Source organism: Coffea arabica, chromosome 5e, assembly GCF_036785885.1.
Source record: "Coffea arabica cultivar ET-39 chromosome 5e, Coffea Arabica ET-39 HiFi, whole genome shotgun sequence".
NCBI classification, from domain to species: Eukaryota; Viridiplantae; Streptophyta; class Magnoliopsida; order Gentianales; family Rubiaceae; genus Coffea; species Coffea arabica.
Genome location: NC_092318.1, coordinates 38,485,001 through 38,506,641, shown reverse-complemented (window position 1 = coordinate 38,506,641; position 21,641 = coordinate 38,485,001). Strand labels below are relative to the sequence as shown.

The following is a 21,641-nucleotide window of genomic DNA, read 5'->3' as shown; positions in this document are numbered from 1 at the left end:
TTTTTGCCACATTACAGCTTTTATTTTAATGAAACAAACCTCTAATCTAGAGTTGCAAACATATTGCAAAAGGTTGAGTCCAGAACTCAATGACAAATTATTAATCCAAATCGTAAGAATTTCTATGGGATTTTTAGCCCAACCTTTTGTATGACTTGGATTAGGAATAGAGTCCATGTTCAGATATTAAAAAGTGGAATTTGCTGTAGAAAATGTTGTCTGCCCTAGATATTGGAAAATACAAATGTACTTAATTTGGCGGACTAAATGGAAGTTTGTCCTTGCCTTAGGTGCTCCTATCCTAGGGTATTTTTTAGATTCAAACCCGGACTCCATGGACTGGTTACCTAATAGTGTCCATGGGTACTTATGATTGTGTATTTAATAAAAGTTAAATTCAAAAACAATAAAAATATATAAAAATTTAAATATGACAAAAATACTATCTAATTACCATTTTGCGAAACAGAAATCCATATTCAAGAATGTTGTGTGCAATAATTATGAACTCAAAAGATGGAATATTATCTATTAATTGAATTTTATTGAAAATTCTTATCTATGTTGTTCAATATTTAAAATTGCATGTCCTTAAACCTCCTCCAAGTTTTTTCATAATATATGTGGGTTGAAGTAAGGTGTGAATTTGGGTATGAATTGGGACCTGATATGATTTAAATCATATGCCACATAAATTTATAAAGTGTGATTATATTGATGCTTTTTGGGGCCAGCTATGATTAACACTATGGATATTAAAGTCATTCTATCATAATTTTTTGATGGTATCATAGTTTTTAACTCCCACTGGTCAAATGAGGGGCAAATTTCTAGAAATAATGCCAAAAAAAGTCACAGAATTGGGAAAAAATACACACCATTTCTTCATATAAGATCGTTGCAATTGAGTTGTGGGGCGACCCTAACATTTCTTTTCCTTTTTCATTTTTTTCGACATGATTTGAAAACTTTTGCATTGGGTCTGGAATGCAAAAAGGATTTTTTTTTTTTTTTTTAAAAGGGATGCTGCAGCACATATCAATTAAAAAAAAAAAATCAACGCCATCATTATTGCGCATACATGCAAAAGGACAATTCTTAATCCCACATTCATAGTTTAATTCCAAAAGATACATGCTCGCATAGCATATTTCTTTCATAAAAAAAATTATTTTCTTTTAGCAACAAGGAGAAAAGAAAAATATTTATGAGATTCTTTCAACTATAGAATATTTGGTTCTTCTCAAGCTTTACCAGTAAATCTAAATTGACATTCTGAATTTCCTTGAAAAAAACATTAATTGTAACAAAAATAACACATGAGACTTTGGCTCTTCAGTATTAAATCAACTAATGAAATTATCATAATTAACTATTAATGCATGAATTTATATCTTGTTATTTTTTTTTGTCAGCAACGATACATTTGGCCTAAGGAGGATGGGTATACAGATCTAACTAAACTAAGGGAGTGTTATGACACAATCTTTAGATTTTTTTTCACTACAAGTGAGGTTTGAACCCTCACCTACAGCCCAAGAAGGGACTTAAGTCCCTCCCTGGTTATTAGTATGTCTAATTTGGTATATCAACATTCTCACCAATGCTATACACCGGTCACATTTTTTGATGAAAACACTCATATTATTTTATAAATATACAAAGTTACTTGAAAAGAAAAGGTTAAAAGTTCAAAATGGTGTCTATTTTAGGGTCAACTTGTATCAAAATATGTTATTTTATCTAAAAGCAAAAGAAAAAGTTTTTACTCATGCAAGGTAAGCTATGACCTAAATCATCAACTTGAGAAAACTATGAAATTGTCTAAAAAAATGTGCTTGCTTTTCATATATTTTTGCAATTGTCTATCATTTATTCTGTTTAGAAAATTTATCTCTTACGACATATTATGCCCTAAGAATTCGTTATACTATTAAATTACCTACAAACAAATAAAGATTAATTCAGAAGGTGTTGTTTGAAGATATTTTTTTAATAATTTTTTCCATAAAAAGATTCAAAGATATTCAAAATAAACTAAAAAAAATCCAAAAAAGACAAAAAACAGAAACATCCAAAAAAATACCAAAAATACAATCACCACATTCTGCTCATTGCACTCTCTGCTGCCTCTCTCAACATGTGGCTCCACTTCTCCTATTACTCTCATCCCCCTTTTTTACCACACTCTTCCTTATATATAAAAGCAACGGTGTCGCCGCATCTAGGACACCATTTAAAAAAAAAAAAAATTCTTTTTGGGATTCGAATGCAAAAGTTTGCAAATGGTGTTGAAAAAAATGAAAAAGGAAATGATATGTCAAGGTGCTGCATAGCTCAATTGCAGTGACCCTATATGAAGAAATGGTGTGCATTTCCCCCTAAATTTGTGACTTTTTTTTTTCATTATTTCTAAAAATTTGCCCAAGTGAGGTGACAAAGTGTATACATGCAACCATTGGGCTTTGGTCTGCCCTCCCTGGTGCATTAACGGGAAGTATAATACTTCCTTTCGTCAAAAGATTCAGAAAATGCAGTAATACACTTGTCTGGTTTAAAAACTCACCTCCAATCTCGTACAAGTCTAATTAGACTCACTCTCCCCTCTAGCATAAGAGTAGAATAGATTGTTGACGTTAGATCCAAAAGAGAAAGAAAAGGCAGGAGGTGGGGAACAAAGTGGATATATCCAATATTGGAATGATAAAGGGTGATTCCGTATTGCGTTGAGAGGGCAAAGCATGATTAACGCTACATAAAATATCAATGGGAAAAAACTTGGTGCAATATTGCAGAACAGGTAGCACAATTTGCTTGAAAATCAGATCATGGCTTCATTTGGTTTTTCTATTGCCACCAACCATCCTTAACACTAGAAGAAAAGAACTTAATTCTGCATTCACATTTGATGCAGGAAATGATAACCAACAAAAATCTGTATCATCACAGGTGCTGTGCCGTACTATGGAAAATTACATAGTTTCACTTTCCAACATAATCTAAGAAGTAGAAAATAACTTTTGACTTAGCAACAAATAATTGAAAAAATGAAACTTGAAATGAGAACCACTTAAACTAGAACTGCCAAAAGATCAAGGTCTAGTTAGAGCAGAACATTCATAGTCGTCCCATCAATTAATAAGCAATCTCCAGAAATATCCTATCAGACATATTCAAGTCAAAAAAACAAAAGAATAAGGAAAAAGAGTACAAAGAAAGAAAGCTGATATTTGCATTCCTATTTTGGATGGACCTTCTTCTTCTTGACATGGCAGTTGCAATCATGCATGCTGGTTATGCATCCTAACTTCCTCTTCATTTCTTTCCACATGTTCACTTTTCCTTTTCTAGCTTTCCTGCAGCTACCATTCAGGATTTCCCTTCTCATCATATCGCATTCTCTTTCCAGTTCCAACACTTTGCTGCTCATCTTTTCCATCTCTGCCTTGATCACTTCTTCTTCGCTGTTGCAACCCCTTGTTGCTGCTTCCTCTTCCTCTTCCTCTTCCTCTGCCCCTTTTAAAAATAATCTCCCCTCCTCTGATCCCTTGATTTCCTTTGGCATAGTCTCTCGCATTTGCAACTGAACTGCAAATAGCACTTGCACCATTACTCTCACAGGCAATCTTTCATTCCTTGAAGCATGTAAGCAAGCTTCTGGAGACATCTTGCTGCAATCCAACAGGTGGCATACCTCTTCTCTCTCAGATTCTGTCAGATATCTATGCTTGTCTAAGTAGATATCTATAGCCCTGTACATTCCATCTGAATTTTGTAGAATTCCTCTAGATGCTGCAAGTGAAAAGTCAGCAAGTGATATAAATGTGCTCATCTTTAAGTCTATGTCACTAGCAATTTCAATCAGAAAGTTCTCAATAAGTTCTGCCACTGTGATCAATTCATGTCCATCTTTTCCAGTATAATTGCGATAGAAATTCTTCATGAGCCTCCTCACGCATTCTGTGTCATACCGTTCTTCCTTGGCATATCCTTGAGAAGGTATCAGGAGATCTTTCACAGTCGCCTGGTCTAATTGCTTCCCAATCCTGATTTCAAATCCATTTCTACACTCGTTACTAGCATCCAAGGCTATTGCAGACCGTAGCATTTCAAATAGTAATGCGCAGGGTATTAGTCCTCTTGCATTTGGTAACATTCTCTCCACTGCTTCAATTATCTCTCTCTGGATACTTTTCTTGTAAATTGAACCATCATCCCCTTCTTTCATGCTGAAAAGTACCCACTTTTTTGCATACTGACATACAGCTGCAGCTATGTATTCTGCTGGGATTTCCCGCTCAATCATTGCACCAATGATGGGCTCATAGAGCCTGAGAGACAATATTGACAAATCTTCAGATTTCCATTCCAAAGCAAAGAGTTTCCTCCGCACATTTAGCCTGAAGTAATTTTCATTGTCCTCTCCTTCATCATTGGAGGTCAAGTCCTTGAATGATTCTCCAAGAAGATGTGGATGTTCCAAAGCCTTTAAGATTATTGATTCGACACAGGCACCAACCAGGCCAAGATCCGCTGCTTGTTGAAGAATATCCTCTGCGGCCTTGAGGGCTCTAATGGATTTGTTCCAACTAGAAACAACTTGGTGTTCAAAGAAGTCCAGAGCCTTGCTGAACAAATTATTGGTGCAGTGGCTCTCAGTCATTCCAAGGTAGTGGGCTAGGCAAGCAACATGCGTGACATTTTCGGTTGACAGGTTGATTTCGTAACCATGGCAGAATCTTGCAACTAGCTCAAATGTTTCTGGGTCAGCAGGGGCATCTCTAAGAACATTTGTGAGATCCTCACTTGGATGATCTTTGAGCAACACAGCTAGCTTTGATGATTTAGAAGCCAGAAGTTCCTAATACAGTTAACAACTATCAGATTTATATAAACTTTAAACAAAGCAGAAGGGATATCTAAATCAGGGCCTTTAAAAGACAAGATTTCCTTAACCAATTAGAGGATGAAAAAAATGGGAAGCGAAATGGCTGCATCTAGAGGATGTTCTTACCCTGTCTAGTGTAAAAGGTACACCATCAACACAAAGTTGCACTTCTGATGATGCTTTAGATTTTGACTTCCTGATCAAAGAAGAAAAAATGGTTTACAGAATTGATTCCTAGATTAACAAAGAAGGGTATGGTCCTTAACTTATTACCTGGTTGCAGAATCTATAAACTGCCCGGTGGCCATTATATATAGCTTCCAGTGATACAACAAATTGGTTCCAGAACAAGGAGATGATGATTATTCAAATCTGTAAGCTAGACAAAAATCTTGAAACCCTGAGATCAAATTATTCTCCAGTAATACAACAAATTAGTATGTTCTTAACTTGGTTCATTTGCAATAATATACAGATATTTGTGAAGCAACAACAGTGCATCTGAGGTGATATGTAATGCAGTAACCATAACTTAAGTTTTCCAGCCCATACTTCAATCAACAGATGCTCAATTGAAACTTAAATAACTTCTGGTATCAGTGTTACATTGAATACGGTATAAACTTTTTAGCTACATAATCATGAAATTTAGTGCTTATTTTGAACAACAAAGATCCTGTAGATGATGTAAAGAACAGTTTTCAATGGCTATAGGCAGCCTAATGTGTAACTCAGTCAAATTAAAGCCAAGTATGATCATCACTCACACTAAAAGACCATTGCAACTTGTGATTCAATTCCAATAATTGCACCAGCAAAAAATATAACCAATAAAACATGCGTGTCATAATAGACATCAAAATGCACTGTAAAACTTCCCCAAAACCACGTTTTAAAAAGACAAATTGGTAAACTAGAGGAAAATTTTGGAAAATAGTGAAGTAATAAAGGTGTGGAAAATAATGGTAGTACCTTCTTGAAGGGCTTTTTCACCTTAGTACTAGATCCAGCAGCAACACAAAAGTTTTGCATATTTTGTGAAAGCTGAGAATTCTCTTCATTGTTACTAGACATATAAGTGTAGATGAACATATAACATGTGAATGTTTATCCTACTGTTTGACTCTTCCAACGTTCAACCCAAAAATCAGGATTTCTGTTAGGGATAATTTCAGAAATCTCCTTGAGGTTTCTGATAATTGCATTGCCCTCTCTTGAAGTTTTGAAAATACCACTTACCTCCCCTATTAGTCATTTGGAACCCAATGCTTATCTCATAAATGGTGACATGACTATACTATCCTTACAACTTAGGAAATATTACGTATTTATATGGAGAGAAACAATTTAGTTACTTGTACTAAATTAACCATGATTTTGAATATAAAAAAATTGAAAATCTTGAATACTAAATTTTATAACGATAATTGCTAGCATTTTAAAATTCTTTTTCTATATTTTAGTAGTTCTTATAATTTCTTTCTCCTAAACAAAGATTAAAATTCTGATTAAATATTATTATTTCATAATTTTTTCATAAGAAAAACAAGATGAATATGAAAATACACAAAAGAGGGTAAAGTATTAAATATGTTTACAATTAGATTTTATTAAGTTATGGATAAAATGTAACTGCACATAATCTATTCTTTCCCTTCTTTTCCAAAATATTTGGTCTTTCTTTTATTTTCTTTGTATAAGTAATCCAAACAAAATGGTTAGAAAATTTTTTTTCTACTTTGATTTATTTGCTTTTCCATTAAAATCATACCCTTTTATTAATCCAAACGTTACTTGAGAGTTGTATTTTTTTTAAATTACAAATGATGGAAATTTCTATTCATTTTCTATACACTAACAGTATATGCATTTTTACCATTGGATGCACGACACATAATCTGAATCTAAATTTGAAACCCAAATTTTGCGCAAATATCATTCATCGAACCGTGATAGTGTATACACTGTTAGTATATATAAGAGTTACTCATATTTTTTATCATTTGCCATCTATAGTGATTTTTTTCTTATAAAGGCCATACTTGTTTTGTTCAATTCCTTTTCAAAATCTTTCAAATTTTGATACTAATAGCTAGTTTGAATGTTTAGCTTAGAAAAAAAAACATGGGAAATGTTAAGTTATGAAAGAAAAGAAGAGAAGAGTTTTTAATATTGTTTGAGAATTAAAGTAGGAAAAGGCATGATTTTGGGTATATATGTCAATAAAAATTTGTTTAGTATACCCTTGAGGACAAAATTGGCATTTAGAAAAATTTTATTAGGCATTCTTGGCTTTTGTAATGCTTTCCGCCTGCATTTGGGCGGAAAACTTTGGTAGTCATAACAATGGGAGCTCATTCGTCCAAATTAGACGCTTTTCATCCTTTGCTGTTCTTTAAAAACTCCCAAATACTAGAAAGAGTGTCTTTTTTATCACATTTTTTTTCATCAAATCGCAGCTCCCAAACTAGTTATAAGAGTTTAGAAAATTTTTGCATAAATCTTGATTCCAAATTAATAAGTTTTCCTCTCCAATACTTTGATTTTGTTATTTTATATAGTACTATGAAAATGGTTATTATTACTAAATTCTATTACATTCATGCTAGGGTTTAGTCTTTATTATCTATTTTTAACTAATACTTCCTTTTGATAACCAATTAGTAATAAGTTAAGGGGTATTTTTGGTATGAAATATTCTTCTTACTCTTGAAATCATTTTTTTATTGTTGATTTTTTGAATTAGACTAATTTGTTACAAGAACATTAGTTTTAAGGGAGGTTAATGATATTTTGAAAACTTCAAGGGAGGGCAGTGAAACTGTTATAAACCTCAGGGGAGGTTTCTGAAATTATCCCTTTCTGTTATTTTCAAATCTCTGAAAGATTTAGATGGATAAAACCAAGAAGAAAATAAGAAATGAAGCAAGAAAAGTTCTACAAGCCATACTAGAACGTTAGCTAGATTTAAAAAAAAAATTAAGTTATTTTCCGAAATATAATTAACAAACTAATTTTCTTGCAAAATTGATATATCCACCAATTATCACCAACAAAATATTAATGTGGTTGGACACAAACTTGAAAATGTGACCACAAAGATTCTTATTTTTTTTCCAAGAAAAGAAAACAAAAAATGAAATTGACTTCCATGATTTATTTTATTTTATTTTGTTTTATTTTTTTTTGTGGCGAATATAGCATGGTAATTTTGGTAGTTTATAATTTTATATGGTTCCTTCTTGATCCAAACGCACCCAAACTCTCTCTGTTTCACTACCCTTTGTATTTCAATGTTAGAAACTACCACAACTTCTGCTCTACATCAACACCAAAATTTCCCTCTTCTTTCAACAGCCACTCTAAAAAGAGGAAAAACCCATGGGTCTGTTTGGATAGCTTGTTTTTGGGACTGTTTTTGAAAAACTGTTTTTCACATTCCAAATGCTACAGTAAATGTGTATTTCAAAAACAACTCCAAAAACACCATATCCAAACAATATATCAAAAACAACTCCAAATAAATATTTAATATGTTTATTTCAATTTGTATATTTCAATTATGTATATGATATATATATATATAATATTAATTTAAATATATTTATTTATACATATTATAAATATTTTATTTTATAAATAAATATATATTGGATAAAATATATTTTTATATATTTATAATATATTTATATAAATATTATATATTATAAATTATATAAATGATATATAATAATATGTAATTATACATTTATATAAATATTATATATTATATATATTTGATATATACATAATATATATTATATATATTATACATTTATATAAATGTACATTTATACATAATATATATATTTATGTATATTTATAATATACTTTTATATAATGTATTATATATAATATAATACATTTATAATATATTTATACATTTATATTTAATATATTAATACATTTATACATAATATTAACATATATTTATAATATATTAATTTATACATTTATATAATATTCATTTATAATTTATACACATTTATACATTTATAAATATATTTATATTATGTATTATATATAATATATTTATTATATATATATTTATATGTATTATAAATAAATATATTTATTTATAAATATTTATAAATGTATTATAAATGCATAAATGTATATAAATATAAAAATATAAAATTTATAATTTATAATTTATACATTTATACATTTATATAATATTCATTTATAATTTATACACATTTATAATAATATACATTTATACATTTATAATACATTTATATATTTATTTATAAATTTATTATAAATGCATAAATGTATAAAAATATAAAAATTATAAACTATAAATTATAATTTATACATTTATATAATATTCATTTATAATTTATACATAGGGGTGCAAACGAGCCGAACCGAGTCAAACATTGAACTTATCGAGCTAGACTCGACTAAATAAGAATCCACCCCAGCACTTGTCATTCACAACTATAATTTATCCATCTCTAAAAAGAGGAAAAACCCATGTTTCCATTCCCTTTCTTGCTCAGACTACAAGAAGCGACTTCAAGTTTCAGCCACCAGAAAACAGCAGCAAGAACAGCAAGAGCAGCAGGAAGAGCAGAAGCTGCTTTCTGGCTTAAGTGATCAGATATGTGAGTATCTGTGCAAATACTTGTGGGTTTTTGTGTATTTGTGAAAGGTTGAATCTTTTTCATTAATTTGTTTCTGGAGTTGAACAGGGAATGGAAAAAAATCACTTCAAGAAAATGGTTCTGATGAAGCAACTGATTTAGGGTGGTTGCCTGCTTTTCCTTATGCATTGTTTGCTTCTATGTTCAATTTCCTCTTTGGATATCACATTGGGTAATTTTCTCTATCTCTCAATTTCATGTGCTAAAGTTGGTAAAAAATCACAGTTATATCTAAACTTGTTTTACTCAAAAATAAACGTATATCCATGTTTGTTGTTGTCTGAGTAATGGTCAATCTCACACTCAATTGACCTTTTTGCACAATTGTTGTTTGAGGCACTGATTATGTTAGATTCTATGTTTCCTATTAACTTTCTTGGTTGTCTAGTGCAGAGTGATGAATGGTCCTATTGTCTCTGTTGCCAAAGAACTTGGTTTTGAAGGAAATTCCTTTCTCGAAGGACTTGTTGTTAGTACATTTATTGGTGGTGCATTTGTTGGAAGCATTAGCTCTGGTTTTCTTGTGGATAAACTTGGTTGTAGGCGAGCCTTTCAAGTTGACACAATACCTCTTGTTCTTGGTGCAATCATCAGGTAATTACATGGTCTCTATTGGTGTTGCTGTTTATTTTACCCTGGCAATATACTGGGGTATTTCCAATTTAATCCTTTATTATAATCGAATTTGTTTTCTTGCTTAAAATTATGTCTGTGATTTTGTTTGGTTTTCTTGTTTTTTGTATTCAATTTGTCCACCAAGCCATACTGCCTTCTTGTTGGAATATCCAAAGAATGGCATTTTGGTGTGCTTCAATTGTTTTCAAGATTGACCACCTTTAAATGCTCTCCAGAATGTATCTAAGTTGGTATTTTGCATGTCTTTACTGGAAAAATAAGATTGTCACCTCGAGAAGATGATTACAACCCTTCAAAAAAGTTGTAACAACTGGTAAAAACAAATGGGAAAGAAGTATGCACGAAATCAATGATCGCTCCTTGCATATATGTCATATTTCATCTGTGTGTTTTTGAAGTCATAAACATGCATCGTTCTATAAAAGTATACAGACTTTCTCGGGTTTTATATGATAATCATACCTCACACCTCTCTATACCTTGATGCATAAGATAACTTTGAAGAAGTAAACTTTTGTTGCACTATACCTTTAAGCTTATCCTGCCTTTTCCAAGAACCTACTGTCACAGTGATGCATTTCTGCAGGTGCTTAATACTCAAACAAATTGATTGAAATTTGTGGCCATTACATAAAATATATTGAAATCAGCTAGTGTGATATCTTTTTAGTTGCATGTGTTCTAAGTGTATAAGGGTGAACAATCATTATCAATGCCCCCTAGTCCTTAGACTACCTTTGAGCTTTACAATTTTCTTTCGCTTAAAGATTTTTTTGGTTTTCTTCCTGACTGTTGAAAGCATTGTACCATGCACGTACAAGTTTCTCCTCCCAATGCTTAGTGGTCAAATTCTACCTAATTAAATTGTTGTTCCACTCTATCATTTCAGGTTTTCAATTGTCTCCATTACATGTTGTTAGCAGATTCAAACTAATTCTTTAGCTTATTGCCTTTTGTAAACATCTATCGGAGCTAAGAACCTTGATGATAAATTTTGGCCCACATTTTTGTAAATTTTGGCTACACTAATTTCTTTTTGTTGCTATCTTTGGATGATCTACAAGTTAAAAGCTGATGTGTTGAATTTTCTTGCCAGTACTTCTAGTGGAAATAAAGAAGTATAATTTGAGTCTTAACCAAATCAGGAGGTTATTCTGTATCAATTTTGAGGTTCGTAGTTAATTGTAAGAGTATCATATCATATATCTATGAGCCTTGAATTTCTATAGTTTTATGGCCCGGATAGGTCTAGCTAAATTAATCAAATCTTTCCTTCCATGCAAGGTGCCTCTCCTGAATTCTGACAATATTTTAGTAATCTTAACACAAAGTAAGTTTTTGTGATCACTTATGATTATACATGCTACCCTGAGTTTGAGTTCAAGTTAGAGTTCTTTAGGAGGTAGAGTGAACTATAGATTTAATGTGTTTGTTCTGCCCTTCCTACTCCCTGCATCCCATTTGTCTTGTCGCCCAAACCCCATGACACTAGGTTTAAGGACCTAGCTTTTCCAACAATTTTTTTAATCACATCTTGCAAGAATTTAGCTTGGTCTTCTAATGTATATTGTGTAACTTGAGTATATGAAGTTGGAAAGTTGCCTTCACAAACTATCCACTCTCTCTCCCTCTTTCTTTCTTTGCTTTCCCCAACAAACTATCCATTCTTACTAAGATGTCTTTTTAATTGGACATCCCAAAAAGAAATTATAACAGTATTAAATACGACAGAAGGATTATTAGTTTTGGTTGTGTTTGAACTTATATTTCTGCATGCTTTTTCCTTGTTCTGTACTGAAAGCTCTTCTGTGGAGTTGACGATAAGCCATCCAATCTTGACCTGTTGACTTATCTGGGCTTAGAGCCAGCTATCCGGTTCCTAATTACAACCTCTATTTTCCATTTTTCACTTTGTTTATGTCGTGCTTTCATGCAGTGTTTTGTGAAGTTAGAGAATCTGATGTTCTCAAAAAGGCGACCGTTGGAAACTGGACAGAGTGAACTCTAAAGAATGGTGTACCTGGTTTGGTGCATTCTTTTGACCAAACAGTTATAAAATACTTTTCCACCACATGGAGGCAAAGAGATATGACTAATATTTTCAGCACATGAAGGCTGAAAGTTATTTGTGTTGGGAATAACTTGACTCCAGAAATTAGCCACTAGAAGCTCAAGCTAAAGACAGAGCACAACATTTTGCACATACACTATATAGAAATGAGAAATACAGGAAATATGACTGTGTTAATCATCAAACTGTTGACCATAATTTCCCCTTCAACCTAATTGATTTTGATGTTTTTGGATCAATCATTTAGAAATGGGCTGCAGTTGGGTTAACTAAAAAGTGGAGTGAGATATAATTTTTGGGATGATGAGAAGGCAAATACACTAGAAACTATGGACTTCTGATACTAAAGATTTTTCAAGTTTGAAGAAGAGGGTACTAGAGCTTAATAAGCTTTGTGTGATATTATGCTCAAGTTTTCTATTCCTTTCTTATTATGCACTTATTTACAACTATGTGTAAACAGGCAAAAGAGTGTATGCATGCTTTGCATTCTTTCTGCTTTGATGCATAAGGATTTATTCCTAGATTATGGCTGCGGCAAATTTATTTTTGTGAATCCTGTTTCAAATGCATTGTTCTGGAGTTCTCTCAGATATGCATCCTTCCTATAGCCATACTGCTTTCTTATCTAGATCCATTATCAAACTTGTGACAGTGCACAAGCCCACTCATTAGACGAAATACTGTGGGGCAGATTTCTTGTTGGCCTTGGTGTTGGTGTGAACACGGTTCTTGTTCCTATTTACATCTCAGAGGTAATCCTTTAGTTTAAACAAGTTGACTCTTGTGATTATGGGGAACCCTGGTTCTCTACTATTGAATAATTGCATCTGAAAACTTGAGTTCTTTACCTGAAAACTTTAAAAATGTTTCTCTGTACCTACAAGACAATAAGATCAACATACGAACAGTACATGATAACTAAACTTCAAAGGTAAGAATAGATCATCGCAATCGGGTCTCGCTTTATGAGATGCTAATAGATAACCCCACCGGTCGTGCTTAAAGAAGAAGGGCTTCTGACAGATTAACTAAAAATGGAGTGTGATATCATGCTTCATGTGGAGTAGCTCTTGAATCAGCATTACTAGTGATTATATTTTTCTATTTTGTATCCTTTCAGATATGAAGCTCATTTGCTGGAGGAAGGGAATTGTTTCTCATGAACTATTTTGGTTGCTTTAAATTCTAAGACACTTGCAGTCAGTACTGTGATTGTTTGTTGCATTACTGCTATTGCAGAATATCAGGCTAGCACTATGGAGATAGTTGCTTTCACACTGTCATTGGAGCATCTAAATGTTTGTTTTGTAGGTTGCTCCAACAAAGTACCGGGGTTTCCTGGGAACGTTGAGTCAAATTGGCACATGCCTTGGAGTTATTGCATCACTTTTCCTGGGAATTCACTCAGAAAGTGATCCCCATTGGTGCGATAATTTGCTACCTTGTTTGTGCTGAGGTTCAATTGTGACAGTCTTTTTCCTTTTCTTGTGTTTATGTGGTGGTCAGTACATTTTCTACCTTAATGTCTCTATTGCTTTACACTTATGGCAGTCGCTATCCTTGTTCAATTTTTTTTTTCCAATTTTGGGGTGGAGTTTGGGTGGTAGGGTTATGGTAGGTTAGTGCTACCAATGGTCTTAGTTGACTTCGATAATTTGTATTACACCAGCCACCTTGAGGCCAATGAGTTTTGGAATGTAAATGCTCTTGAACAAGTGATACAATGGACACAAAATTCCTGATATTCACGACCAGATTATCTCTCTGGTGATAAATACTGCCGATGAGGGTCTGGCCTGCTTCCCACCCGAAAGAACCGGGAATCAAGGCTTGCCAATGAAGATTGGCCTTTGAAATTGCAAGCAGTTTTTTTTTTCTTTTCTTTTTTCAATATGACTGTCATTTCATTGCATCTTTTTGTGTGTTGCCTGTTTGTTACCTTACATCACCTTCTACTGGAAACTTAGGAGAGGTCGGAAATTTTGGAAAACCAGCTTTCTGATTTCATTGTGCAAAAAGCGTTACTAGAGGGTATCCTATCAATACTACATCATCCATTTGTTTCCAACTAGCTGCATACGACATGAAAACCTCATAAGATGTGAAGCCTAATCCTTGGCATGTCATTAATGAATTAATTGGTTACTTTTTGGGGTCCACCCTTGTCAAGGTGGCGGACAATTCTATATATTGCGAGCATCCCCGGGTTTATTCTGGCGATTGGAATGCAATTTGCTGTAGAAAGTCCTCGCTGGCTATGCAAGGTGCTCTTTGATTCTGTTCCTTGGCACATACATGCACTTACTATTTATTTTATGGTTCTAAAATCAGTTGACGAATTATTAGGCTGGGAGATCTGATGAGGCAATAGAAGTTATCAAGAAACTCTGGGGGCCATCAGAAGTCAACAGAGCTATTGAAAATATTCAGTCTGTCATTAGGAGTGATGGAGCTGATCTGGACACCAGTTGGTTGGAACTCTTAGAGGAGCCACATTCTAGAGGTTGTATTAAGGTGGTCTTTTTGTTGTCTGATTGGATATCTAGGATCTGAAACTTTAAGGAGCAGATATTGGCTTATGTAGATTGATGCAATCTACTCTTTCTGTTTCTTGAGAGCAGCCAGAACTTTTTGACAGTAGAAAAGTGTTTGATAGTCGTTATGTACTGCTTCAACCGTTAAATAGTGAAAATGTTTATTAGAGTATGCAAGTGAATGCAATTAGTTAATTTGCCCATTGGTCCTAATGCAATCAGAAAATTTTGAAATGCCTTTCCTGATCTGTTCTTTCATGATTACGAGATGTATCATGTATTATTTATCAACTTCTGTTTTCTAATCCTGTATTTGAATATCAATAGGGTCTGTAAAGTGTTAGGTCATTAGTACCATGTCATTGCTATCTTTAATTATGTAAAGTTCTAACTTAGCACTTCATGCACGATCCGCTTACAACTTCAGTTTTAATGTTTCAGCAATGACAGTATTTTTTTTTTTTTTTGGGGTCCTTACACTGGCAGTTGCATTCATTGGTGGTGCCCTTTTTCTGCTTCAACAATTTGCTGGCGTAAATGGAGTTCTCTTCTTTTCATCATTGACTTTTGCTGACGTTGGAATCACAAACAGTGCTCTAGCAAGCTTATGTGTTGGATTTACTGACCTTGCAGGTTAAGTATTTGATGTGACAAGTATATTTACACGGACATGCTTTATCAATTATTGGAGCTAATGTGTTGGTTATTAACATTCTCCATTCTCTCCATTCTCTCATGATGTGTGGTAATCTCCAGGGGCACTCAACGCTACATACTTGATGGAAAAGCAGGGAAGGAAAAGCCTTCTGATAGGAAGCTACTTGGGAATGGTGAGTGATAACTAATTCTTGTTGCAAATCACAAGGAAACATGTCCTTTTTATACCAAAGAACCTAGCTGCCATTGAAAAAAATGTTGGTCAGGTTTGCATGAAAAAGAAGTATCAGTGAGCTAAACATTATGGATTTCTTCATTCTTTTTTCTTTTATCGGTTCAATGTAGAGGAGACTGTTAGACATCATCTCTCGGGGCATGCAGAACAGGATCCATTGAAAGACCAATATAGTTGTATGCCATTTTTGTTCTTTATGGTAGCATGCGTGGAATTATCTTTAAACCCTTTCATTTTTCATTGCAGCTTAGGATATGGTTTTAACTTCTCTGTTCATTGATCCTTCTACAGACTGCGTCGATGTTGCTTGTAGTGTCTGCCATCAGCTTGCCAGTAGAGAAGGACATTGGCAACACCTTATCTGTTCTAGGAACTACCATGTATGCTTCCACACTTTAAAATGTACATATTATACACATGCTAAAGAGCCATATAATCCTTTGTCCCAGCTCATTTTTAATTTTTCTGACTGCTATTTATTTGTTAGTGTGCTGCAGATTTAAATAATTTGGATTGCAAAATGACATTTTCATCCCTGCATAACTTAGGTTGGCAGCTTGTAATCAGATTGCTTTATTTGTTTTCTGGAGACACCTTTTTTCATTTAATGTTTTATCTAGTAATGTATGTTAAAGCCTATTATTTGCTCATTTTATGACATTATAATGGCGATTTTGCTTATGCTCTCTCTGCTGTGTATATGACTATCTCCTTGGTTTCTTCTCGCCTATATGACTTGCATCTGAGAGAATTTTACCAGATCTCCCACTTTGTGCTCCGTTAATAGGTACATATTCTTTTTTGCCTCTGGAGCCGGGCCAGTAACTGGTCTTATTATACCAGAGCTTAGCAGCACCAGGACACGAGGAAAGATCATGAGCTTCAGTCTTGCCGTTCACTGGGTTTGCACTGCAATCTCCTTTTTCTACAGATATAAATGAGCAGTCATCGTCTATTTCTAAAACCAGATTAGTGACTAATCAGTTGAGTTTAGGGATAGTGTTGTGATGCGTTCATCCAGTGTCTCTTCTTCCTTCTTCCCTTGTTTGGAGGGTAAATTGGCTAATAAGCTCTTGTAGGAAAAAGAAGAAATCTCTGTGCTTATGTGCTACTTGATTCTCCATCTTTTGCAATCTGGCCGGTCCTTGTTAAGATTGCATTTCATTCGTAATCTTATACTCCAAGTTGTTCTGCTTTGCGTGATGATCAGGTATGCAACTTCTTGGTGGGACAATTTTTTCTGGAACTGGCGGAAAAATTTGGTGTGGCTTCAGTTTATGCAGGCTTCGGTGGATTTTCCTTGATGGCAGCAACATTTGGTTATTACTTTACAGTTGAAACTAAAGGCCGATCTCTTGAAGAAATCGAGATGTCATTAAATCCCAATTTCCTTGGCGGGAATAAGTGATACTGTCTAATCCAGTGCGGAAAAGGGGAACATCTGTTCCATGTAAAAGGGCTCCATTCTCCTCCATGGTCTCTAAAATTGATTCACAAGTTCGTGGTTTTGGCTGCTTGATCCTCCTACAACTTCTAATTTGGTGAAGTTGTCTCAGTAGACAGGCAAAAAAGGTGTTCTGAATTTTATAGGTGCTTAATAGGTATTCTTCTCAATGCTTTAATTTATTTTACTGTTAATCTTTATTGGATACTTGTGCAAAAAGAGGGAGCTGGATGGTTTAATGACAAAAAGTAACTCCAAGAAATGCTATTGTTTGTTTCAGATATTCTAGAGGTTGTACAGAGGGGCTGAAAACAATTGCAATTGTTGCTGTAAACTAGTTGCAATTTTAGTACATTAAAGGTTTAAAAATTAGCTTTAAAGCGAATTGAGACAGCTCCAAGTAATAGTAGTGTAACAATTGTAAAGTTCGGCTGTGAAACACCAAATGATCACATTACTATTCTCAATGGTAGTTGTCACCAGTAACATCATTCATGAAAATCATAGCAAGTTGTTCTTCATTCTTGAATTCTTCCCGAGCATACTAAGATACCAATGAATCTTGCTTCGGTCAGAACTAGCTGAAAGGTTACTTGCTCTTGTGATACCGACATCTACTTGGAAGTGTAATCGACATTAATCATCATCTAATAACATGCGCACGGTAAAACAAGGAAAACCGATGTGCATAAAGTATGACTAATCATATATGAGTTGCTATCTAATAAACTCACAGACCAAAACAACCTCTTAAGGGATCAGTACCTCCTTTATTAATTACTATTAACAGATTGGTCAAAGAACATTCAATTGATTACACACAACATGAACTATTAGGGACTTAGTGATTTAATCGACAAATTTCTAAAGTTTCGAGGTCCAGTTAGTTCTACTAAAATTCATAGACTAAAGTAGGCATGATAAATCTTAAAATCTGAATTGACTTTATAAAATGAATAAAAGAATGAAAATCTAAGAGCGTCACTTGCATGGTAGTAGCCAATCTAGTTACTTCATCTTCTCATTCATTCACTTTCCCTAGCAAGGCCCTATCGTGGATACTTTCTTATTCTCATCTTCAATCTCACTATGTATCGTATGAAAATAGGGTTTAGGTTTTGTGATTTTGGTATATAAATCGCATGCTACAATTTGGAAACTTTATTTTGGACAAAATAATATTATAAGAAAAAGATAATATGATAATTAGTTGATTGAAATAAGGAAAAGGAAATATTTGATTGATTAAAAATTACTCATATTACTAAATATATTATGTCTTGTCAAGAAAACTAAGGTGAATGGAACGTGGTCTTGATAGCTACCATATTCATTGAATCTTGTGTCAAAAGAATTTAAGTTGTAATATTATTTAATAATATGGTCCCATTTGGCAAATGAGTTTTTTGGGTGTTTGTTTAAAATTTTACTGTAGTTTACTTTAAAAGTTGTAGGAAAAATTTTTGAAGTATGTAAATTTTTGAGTATTTTGAAATATATAGTTTAAAAACTTTGAGGAGTTTTTTGAGATTACTATAGCTAAAGTTTTTAAAAAACTCGTAGAAGACAAACTTGGCCAAAAAAGCGTTTGCTAAAAACTTGTATAAGGTAGTTGAAGTAATTATATTGATTCTTATAGAATTAAGCATTCATTTAGAATTCTTGTGCTGAAAAAAATACATACAAGTTCAGCACTGCATAACAAGTTCAGCAAATGAATTTTCATTTATCAAACATTCAAAACATCTGAATATCTGAAAAAGTTCAGTTTCAACACTTTTTTATGTTATCAAACAGGCCCTTAGTCAATTTCTTTGCCTAGTTATTCTTGTTTTGCTGATGGGTCATTAAACTAATGGTAACAGGCAATAAAGTCTCATCTATATGAGAACATATGGGAATAGGTCTGGTCTCACCTAGAGAGGGGGGCAGGGACGTGGGTGGGGGTGGAGAAAGAGAGGAGAAGGGGGAAGGGTGGCGGGGAAAGACGGGGAGGGAAATGGAAGAGAAGAGAAAGTAGAGGGGGCTAGCGGGGAAAGAGGGGAAGAGAGGAGTGGAGAGGGAATGAAGGAGGTGAGGGGGTGGAGGGGGAAAGGGGGAGATGGTGGTGGCGGAAGCAGGGGGGGGAAGGTGGTGGTTGGCAGTAGTGTTGGCAGAGGTGGGATGATGGTGGTGGGAGGTGGTGGTTGAAGACAGAAGGGGACTTATTTTTTTAGTATTTTGAGGTGTGTTTACTGGTATTTTAGAATATTTTTATAAAATTTGAGTGTCTTATTAAGTTTCTATAGTTAAAATTGTAATATAACTTTGTCTATTGAAAACGCGCAAAAAAACGCGTGTCAAACAGATCCATTAATAAATCACTTCTTAAAATATGAAAGGCTTTGTCAACATTTTTAATAATTGATTTTTCTTACTACTAGATGACACTAAATTAATTATATAAATGTATACAATCATAATTATTTCAAAACTATCCTCATATTTCACCAAATTAATTTTTTCAACCTTGACTTTTAAAACGTAAACTCTACATCTCTTACAAATTTAAGTTAGCAAAATTTAGTTGTATTCTCAGTTTTCAATAACTTTTTAGCCTTAAAACACTACGTGACTCACATGCAGTCATTTTTCATGTACAAAAAGAGTCAAATTCTACTTTTTAGTGACGAAAATAAGTATAGATTGGGTCTGATCTTATTTTCTTGAGGAAAAAAATACATATGATTCTGTTAGATCCTATTTTTTTAAGGGCAAAAATAAATATGAATCAAGTCATTTGTTTAACTATAAATAGGATCTGACCTTTCTGTTCATAAACAATGACCATGTATGGATCACATGCAAATTTGGGCTAAAAAATTGTTGAAAACCAAGGTTAGGACTAAATTTTATTGACTTGATTTTATAAGGGACGTAAAGCTACCATTTTCAAAGTGAGTTATGAAAAAATCATTAGGCGAAATGAGAGAGATTTTTGAACTATTTTCCCTATAATTATTATGCTCCTAAGGGGCCATCTAATGAGTGCTTTTAAAGCACTCACTAAAATGTAATTCATTTGGCCTCGCACCCAATTACTTAGAATTAGAATTAGGATAAAGTCTCATATATTTTTTTTATAAATGTAATTATGGGTCTATCCTCTCTTCTTTGTTCATATCCAAAAAATGGCTAAACTAATGCTAGGTTATGATATTAAGAGAACTTTTTTGACAAAAATATGTAATTGTTAACAAAGTTGTTGGTTTTTTTCTTTTCTCAAATCCAAAAATTTATTTATACATAACACAGAGCTCTTCGAGTCAGCATTGGAAAAAAAGGGTGAACTTCCCATCTTTTTTTTTTTTTACAGTAACCAATTCAGGTTCAATATTTTGGAAATATAAAAGTTAAATAAGAAAAACTTATAAATGCAAGGTGAAGTAATAATTGTTAGTATGTGTATTCACATACTAAATTATGTATATTTAGGTGTCCTTACAAGTGCCTATTAGGTACCTTTTTTTTTTTTTGTCGAAACAGGAGGTCTATTAGGTACATTTTTTCTAAATTTGTGATTACTCATCTTCGCATGATTCGTTCTATAATTTCATAAATGTACACCTTGATTAACACATAGAGTTTTATGAAAGTAATTGATGCTAGCATGTATAATACTAATTGAAAACTACTGAGTGTGATTAAATTGCAGGATATTTGTGAAAATATTTTTATTTAATGTAACACATTTTATTGTGTGACATATGTGAAACAAATAAAAGATCTTAAATTAAAATTGGAGGTACAAAAAAAGTATTAATAGAGTTTTAAAAAATTTTCTATGCAAAATAATTATTTCACTAAAAATCTTCATTTGAAGTACTTGAAAGAAAAAAAAGTTAGATTTAGGTGTCTTTAGATAAAAGATTATTTGAAAAACAAATTAGAATACTACAATACTTTTTGTGATTTCATGTACGTGATATAGAAAGGTGATTAAAAAATCAAATAGTTATTGAAAACGTATCTATGATGCAAAAAATTAAAAAATTAGCCAGTCAATTTGAATATGCTTTTATAAGTCCTGCCTTATTGCTAATGTTTGATTTTATTTTATATTGGGAAGAGATTTCTTTAAATCAAAACTCATTTAAATAAAGCCTGTGTAGGTAATTAACTTGATGTTAATTTTGTGTATTTTCAAATTTAGCCTTATCTCTATTATCCATTAACCCTTATGTATACAATATATAAAGGGAAAGCATCACTGATTGTTTAAATACACAATGTCATTCTTTAAAATTCCTAATGTAACCTTAATTATAAGGACAAATTTGTCTCAATTGCAGATAGTTTTTGAATCAGAAGGTGATTATCTATTCAGTTATCAATTAACTATAACTTCCTCATGCTAACTTCGAACTCCTACATATTCTTCTCTACTTCCGTCATCTTTGTCTCGTGTATGATTATCTACATTATAATGGAATTTGACCAATAGAT

At 33.0% G+C, this 21,641-nt stretch overlaps 2 protein-coding genes across 5 annotated transcripts; one reads left to right on the top strand and one right to left on the bottom strand.

Moving 5' to 3' along the window:
- Window positions 1-3,103: 3,103 nt before the first annotated feature.
- On the bottom strand, window positions 3,104-6,571 carry LOC113690336 (BTB/POZ domain-containing protein At5g17580-like). Its single transcript, XM_027208187.2, has 3 exons — window positions 5,162-6,571; window positions 5,015-5,084; window positions 3,104-4,861 (listed from the first exon to the last, which is right to left on the bottom strand). Exons 1-3 carry the CDS (start codon window positions 5,194-5,196, stop codon window positions 3,239-3,241), a joined length of 1,728 nt encoding a protein of 575 aa, XP_027063988.2. The 5' UTR covers window positions 5,197-6,571; the 3' UTR covers window positions 3,104-3,238.
- A 2,776-nt stretch (window positions 6,572-9,347) lies between these two features.
- LOC113690337 (probable plastidic glucose transporter 1) lies at window positions 9,348-17,657 on the top strand. Of its 4 annotated transcripts, none has more exons than XR_011814203.1 (13): window positions 9,348-9,537; window positions 9,625-9,748; window positions 9,970-10,170; window positions 12,939-13,038; window positions 13,598-13,710; window positions 14,457-14,550; window positions 14,633-14,789; window positions 15,307-15,453; window positions 15,577-15,650; window positions 16,004-16,092; window positions 16,500-16,614; window positions 16,923-17,284; window positions 17,437-17,657. XR_011814203.1 is itself a non-coding variant. In XM_072048634.1 (12 exons), the coding sequence occupies exons 2-12, from the start codon at window positions 9,717-9,719 to the stop codon at window positions 17,118-17,120; spliced, it is 1,320 nt and encodes a 439-aa protein (XP_071904735.1). In that variant the 5' UTR covers window positions 9,348-9,537; window positions 9,625-9,716; the 3' UTR covers window positions 17,121-17,541. The 4 variants fall into 4 exon arrangements, 2 of the variants coding, with proteins under 2 accessions (XP_071904735.1, XP_071904736.1); XR_011814202.1 differs by having other exon boundaries at window positions 16,923-17,313; XM_072048634.1 differs by having other exon boundaries at window positions 16,923-17,541.
- Window positions 17,658-21,641: the final 3,984 nt, after the last annotated feature.

Coding starts and splice junctions, on each gene's coding strand:
- LOC113690337 (XM_072048634.1), top strand. CDS start 9,717: ATGTTCAATTTCCTCTTTGGATATCACATTGG. Junction 15,454..15,576: donor TGGATTTACTGACCTTGCAG/GTTAAGTATTTG, acceptor GGTAATCTCCAG/GGGCACTCAACGCTACATAC. Junction 16,093..16,499: donor TCTGTTCTAGGAACTACCAT/GTATGCTTCCAC, acceptor CTCCGTTAATAG/GTACATATTCTTTTTTGCCT.
- LOC113690336 (XM_027208187.2), bottom strand. CDS start 5,196: ATGGCCACCGGGCAGTTTATAGATTCTGCAACCAG. Junction 5,085..5,161: donor TTTATAGATTCTGCAACCAG/GTAATAAGTTAA, acceptor TTCTTTGATCAG/GAAGTCAAAATCTAAAGCAT. Junction 4,862..5,014: donor TACCTTTTACACTAGACAGG/GTAAGAACATCC, acceptor TAACTGTATTAG/GAACTTCTGGCTTCTAAATC.